This window comes from Diadema antillarum, unplaced genomic scaffold (genome assembly GCF_040938485.1).
Source record: "Diadema antillarum isolate AM-2024a unplaced genomic scaffold, OU_Dant_1.0 seq00000546_RagTag, whole genome shotgun sequence".
NCBI lineage: Eukaryota > Metazoa > Echinodermata > Echinoidea > Diadematoida > Diadematidae > Diadema > Diadema antillarum.
In genome coordinates, this window is record NW_027271492.1 from 110,781 (window position 1) to 117,466 (window position 6,686).

At 36.3% G+C, this 6,686-nt stretch overlaps 1 protein-coding gene across 1 annotated transcript in view; it reads left to right on the plus strand.

Moving 5' to 3' along the window:
• The window catches only part of LOC139734737 (mesenchyme-specific cell surface glycoprotein-like), a 64,020-nt gene extending 58,822 nt beyond the window's left edge, over positions 1–5,198 (plus strand). The window contains exons 10-12 of the mRNA XM_071645531.1: positions 549–766; positions 1,498–1,598; positions 4,389–5,198. Coding sequence (XP_071501632.1) covers positions 549–766; positions 1,498–1,598; positions 4,389–4,507 — 438 coding nt within the window. The 3' untranslated portion in view covers positions 4,508–5,198. The remainder of the gene's footprint in view (positions 1–548; positions 767–1,497; positions 1,599–4,388) is intronic.
• Positions 5,199–6,686: the final 1,488 nt, after the last annotated feature.

Genomic DNA, 6,686 nt, shown 5'->3' on the forward strand with positions numbered 1-6,686 from the left:
GGAGACTTGCACATTTTATCATGTTTTCACGATGCAGGGACTTCTGCCACCGTGGACTTTGACAAGGGTTTTTTTTTGGTTGTTTTTATTTCATTGAATACTCAAGAAAAAAAAAAGAATACCGTACAGGTTTATTTAAATCAAATAATATCAGTCACCAAGAACTGTTTCATTACATGAAAGTTCAATATTAATAGTAAGCATGTGTTTCTGCTCATTGTATTCACCTGTCCTTCATTTTGTTTTTAATCTCATTTTTTTTATATTGAAGAAAAAACTAGTAGAAATGTACTGCGGCCCTAATAAAAGCTAATGGGCCTTTACTAGTACCAATGTATTACGCTTCAGTTCAGTTCCATTGACATTTACAGATGTATTTCCATTCTTCCACAAAAACTGTTACAAAATACAAAATATGTATTACACAGTTATTACTTTATCTTTTTGCAGAAAATACATAATAATGTTATCATACGAAGACATAATTAATTTCGTATCCTAACCTGAATGGTGTCCCGTTTTTATGTCTCATTTTCTACGATTTGCAGGGTGCGGAATGTGAGTCGCTTGCATTCGGCGAGCTGGACGGAAGGAGAATACTCTTCGTTGGTATCGAGCGGTTATCCGCCATTGCCATCTACACCTTCGCTCCCGGGTCAGCGGTTCCGGTTTTTGACGGATTCCACCGGGCGGGCGGTATTGACAGAACTTACGAGCAGCTACTGGCCGACAGAAACTTGGGAGATTTAGATCCCGAAGATATAAAGTACGTTTTGGAGTGCAGAAGTTATGTAGTTCAATAGGCTTGTCTACATGCAGGTGTGTAGTGTATATATTTACTGCCAGCTGAATATTTGTTTAGTTTACTGTCCCATCCAAACAGGCCAAGTTACAGAATGCGCATTGGTAAAAAAACACTTCAACTTTACACATGATTTTCAAGAGTTATTTTAAAAAAGAGCAGAGACTAGATTTGGTTTTTGTTTTCCCAAAATGTGGAATAGTTTGCCGGCACATTTGCGACTTTGTACATGAAAATAAAATTTTCTTTAAGAGAAACTTAAAGATATACTTACAATTGTATTTTCATTGTAATGTAGACCTACATGTAACGATGCAGTATTGGAAAGTTGTGTGTAAAGCGCAGGGATCAGATTATGGGCTAAATAAGTGCTAGTTTATCATTATTATTATTATTATTATTATTATTATTATTATTATCATTATTACTGTTATTGTTATTATTATTATCATTATTATTATCATTACTATTATTGTTGTTGTTATTATTATTATTATTACTACTACTACTACTGCTACTGCTACTATTACTATTAGTATCATTATTTCTTAATAATAGGATAGACACAGTTGGCACATCCAGCCTGGCAGACTGTGCTAAGTGGAAGAAAAATAAGAAGAAGAAGGGAAAAAAAAAATACTCAGAAGATTGATTCTTCGTTTCGGTTAACGTTCTCATTTGCGTTTCTTTCGCAGGTTCCTATCAAGCGAGAAAAGTCCGACTAATTCCCCGATGCTGGTTGTAACCAATAACATAGCTGGATCTATCGCATTTTATGACGTCACAGATGTCCCAGGTAATTTTTTTTTTCAGACTTTTACATTTGAACAAGAGTAAATCTTTAGTTATACTGAGTACAGAGTTTCATAATTTATCGCGATTCGTCTGGAATGCCCCTTTAAAAAAATTCAAAAGACTCATCACTTAAGACTCATCACTTCCCAACACATGATCATGAGATACTGAGATGCAACAATGATTTGATTGTGTTTTCATTTCTGTTTGGCTGAATATCTGTAATCCTTAAAGGGAAAATCCAGTCCAAATATGTTAGTCAGATAAGAAAGAGTAAATTATTACGAGTTTAACAGTATAAATTGGATCGAAATCGGATGAAAAATAATGAAGTTATGACATTTTGAAGTTTCGCTATTTTTGGGGGAAACAGTTCTTGAACAGTCAATATGAATATGCAAATGGCATAGTGAGCGTGTCATTCCCTTACGATTTATCATAATTATAGTTTGTACATAAAATTTTGAGATTTCCAGTTTTTCATTCACATGCAATTATTCCTGAGGCTCAAATTCTCGTATATCTAACTGATAATACTATTCTGAAGTTATTCAACCAGGAATAACGTCATGTTTCAGACTTCAGTGACAGAAACATTGAATTTTTTATATATTTTTTTTTACACGATCAATAGGAAATTGTGAGGGTATGTCATGGTTACCTTAGTCATTTGATATTCATATCCACTGTACAAGAACCGTTTTGCAGAAACACTGTAAAAACATCGGTGTTAGATTTAACACCATTGTTGTTAAATCTAACACCATTGATAGATTGATAGATTTAACACCATTGGTGTTAAATCTAACACCGATCAAACTTCAATAGAGGACCACACCCACAGGTGTAGAAAATGTATTGTGACGGTGTTAAAAAGTGTTCACCTGGCACTTCGTGGTGTTAATTTGACACTGTGGCTGGTGATATTTTTGACACTGCGCTAGAGTTAATTCAATAATGACACCGCATGGTGTTGATTTGATATTGGTGGTGTTAATTTCAATGGTATGACACCCGTCCAGCTTCAATAGGGGACCACACCAACTGGTGTTACAGTGGTGTAAATGTGTTTACACGTTTTTTCAAAAATCAAGTACGTGTCTTTATCGAAAAATTCTTTATCGTCTTGTTGAAGTTCAAAATTAACAAGAAGTTCAGTAACTAAGAAACTATTCAAAAAACAATTTCAAATTTTGAATTGACACCCGGAGGTGTTAATCTAACACCAGCTCGGGGTTTTATATTTAACACCGGACTTTTTGCAGTGAATAAGCAAAACTTCAAGATGCCGTTACTTCGTTATTCTTTATCAGACTAACTTATATTTGGTCTGGATTTCCTCTTTATACCCTGTATTAAATCTTTTTATCATCTTACATATCATGAAAATGTATGTTTTGAGATCTGCATTTCGTGATTTTGAAAAAAAGTAAAATAAGTTGGCCTATCTGTCATTTCTTCCACAAAACGGGACCTGCGGCTCTATACAAGCTTGCTTTTACGCAGGCCCCATCATATTTTTCGCATTATGACCTTAGTTTAACTCGCATGTATAGACATTATGTTAATGTTTATACCTAGACAAACTTTTGAACATTCTGGTGAAGTTCCATTTTAAATGATGTTCTTTATGATTTTCGTATTTACATACTTTATTGTGATATATGTGAGAAATACGACGATAAATTGAAATGAAATGGGAAAAAAAAATCATATTCAAAGAGTCTTTGAATTTCTAAATATTTCGGATTTCCCGAATGATTGATTTTTTCAATGATCTGATTATGGTGGCCCTGAAGTACGCTCGACGGCAGGTCATGTGTGCCGTGAATTTTGCGACCAGGTCGCGAAATTCACGATTTGGTACCCCAAGTTCGTGACCCGGGACACAAACTTGGCGACCGAGGACACGAACTTGGCGACCGGGTACACGAATTTGGCGACCGGGGACGCAAAATTCGCGACCTCGGGTCTCGGAGTTTGCGACCACAGGACGCGAATTTTGCGTCCCCGGTCGCCAAGTTCGTGTCCCAGGTCATGAAATTCGCGTCCCGAGTCACGAACTTGACGTCCCAAATCGCGAATTTCGCGACATGGTCGCAAAATTCACGGCGCACATGACCTGTTGTCGAGCGTACTTCAGGACCACCATATTTGATGCGTCGTGATTTTATAGACCAGTTTCTCGAAACTGTAGCTTCGAATCCGTCTTTCATACCGGTTTTGTGGTAATTATGTCCATAAAGTACTTGTTACTAGTATACGTCACTTTGCGTATCAAAGTGAGGATTCTATGATGTTGCGTCAGTGAAAGATATATCCCATTCATTCACACACCTGAATTGCTCGCACACTGTCTCAACATAGTTATGCTATTCTGCAATAAACATACGCTTTGAATAAGTTTCCATACAATGATTATGAAATGATTTACGAAATTTTTACAATCTTGCAGGTCAATTACCATGAAATAATTTCTCACTGACAGCATGCATAGTTTCCTTTAAGCCATACTATTTTCCGTAATCATTCCGTCCTAGCTACAGGACGCATGGTTTTCCGTCTTATAAAACAGATGATTCACAATCTATTTTTCCGTGAGTCGGTGTGTACGCACAGTACCTCAAGCTATCCGAACTTTCTTGGTTTCTTTTCGTTGAACCGACGTGTCGGTTCCAGCAATTCAAAAGTACTTTGTGTTCACAATTCCTATCAACCCACTCAGACATGTGAGTTATCAAATTGTATATTGGCACACTATTAAAAATGCTTCACTGTGATTGGATTCCAGATAGCACGATGACCACGCCCACCTCCGGTTCGAGCGCAAACCACGCCCACTCATTCCTCACCTTGACATGGATTGTCGCATCAATAGTTCAGTTTACCCTACGTCGTCAGATCATGTAGCTGATTTTGTTCTTCCATTTCTGTTCTGATTGTTTCATTATTGTTTGTTTGCTTAATTCCTTGACAGCTACGCTTTCATTCAGATTATAATAGGGTGGAGATGCGGTTCAATTATGTAATTATGACAGAGGTAACGCTTACCCTATCTTAAGAGCCAAACGTTTCTTGATGGCTTAGAATCTATATATCATAAAATTCAATACATTTTTGTTTTCGGGCTTTTTTCTATGGACCTATCATCACTCTACTTTACCTGTGGTTACTGAATCATCAAAATCATTACAAAATGGGGGAACTGTGGTAACGTGGATAAGACTCTTGACTCCAAAACGGAGGTTCCAAGTTCGAATCCTGCCAAATGCTTGAGCTCGTCACTCGTGAGGGATATGTGATTACACACGAAGTGTCTCGCAAAACAGGTGTACAAATGAGTAGGCTACTTGGGAATGTTGGTGGCAATATTAGGAATGCTTACACTGAAGAGACTACCCCCGAGGATGCGAAGTATGTTACGAATGATATTATCGTTATCATTATTAATATTAATAATGTACGGAACAAAAAGAAGCTACAAGGGCCACTTTTGATTGTAATTGCCTTTAAGTCTTCAAGGCAGATTTCTCTCGGGATAGCACTGTTCGCATATCAGAGAAAAAATTTACACTTTTTTTTGCGCGATAAAAGACAGGGGATGGGGTCTTATACAGTTATGCTTTAGAAAGTTTTTTAAGAGGGCCGCAGTTAACACTTCCTATGGGAGAATCTGTGATCACATACACACACACACACACACAAAATTGTTTTGTCACTCAGATTGTAATTTCGGTTATTGACTGGCGTACAAAATCCCTTGCTTTTTTTTTTCTCTGTCGAGTTTGACGTGTATTCTAGGCATTCTAGGCAAGAAAACAATGCAATGATATGGTGCTCAGGATCACACAGCTACCACCTGATGACGTCAGATGACTTCATCAATATATTTAGAATGAATAGCTTCTCTCGTCAAGTGTAGAATACAGAAAACATCGTCGTTTCAGTAAATGAAGCAAAAGAAATCACAGGGAAAAATTGCGGAAAATTTTAGCACTAGAAGACTGAAGGAAGTAAAAAAAAGGGCAAGATTTCGCAAATATATCTGATGGTTTACAGTTCCATCCTTTAAAAATACCAGATTATTTCTTTTTTAAAAGGTCAGATATTCTCTTTTCAAATTGTTGAAAAATCCACAAGTCACCTTATTTTCCCGTTTGTGATCATTAGCTGGACCCCCCCCAAAAAAAGGAACGAGATATATTATCAATTTCCTTCCTTGCCTTGAAAATCGCTCAAATGTCGAGGTTAACATCCTAAGTTCACCGAAATGTTATTCTTTTCAATTGAAATCATGTGACTGACTATGTGTGTGAAATCCCTAACGAAAAATTAATACGTCGCTGCATAAAAGTATCTGAAACCATCTTACAGCTATGCTGCTATATCTAGTCTAATGTCACATGCTTTTTTCCTCCCTCTCTCTTTTCTTTTGAACCTATAATCAAATCTATGCAAGACTTGATATCTACACTTGCACTTCGCTGTTTCTTGAGTCTTTTATGATATGGTTGTTATCTTATCTTTTATTATTGTGCCGTACGCTTTAGTCGTCTGCACACGCAATCACGTTGTGGTTCCAGTGTCGAGAGGGATTATTGTAATTTTCGATAATGTGTATTCATGATCATTTCACTTCAGGTACAACTTTGGTGGATGTTCTTAATGGTGTTGATATAATGCAAGGTTGGTCGTTATAAAGATGATCAAAGAAGATGAAAATAAAAATCAAATATTCGAAAAGATGTACCTTGGTAACCAGCTTATGGAATTGTCAAGTGTTTCATTTTCGATATCTTTATACATGCTTATCAACACTTGTCTTTACGGTTTTTGCCTTAAGTTGATAATCTTTGGTGATTATTGTTTGATGGACTTTACTCGTAACAAAAGAAAGATTACAAGTATATATTCTACGTGGAATGCGTAATATAAAACATTTTGTACTTTCAAGGCTTCATGAAAGAATTGATGATAATGTATTAAGAAATAATCATGTTTTTATAGCCATTGTGTACTACATTATAATTATAAAATCAAGATGTATGAAAAAAATCTTAGTAGTGGGTTGAAAGTAGTCTGTGGGTGT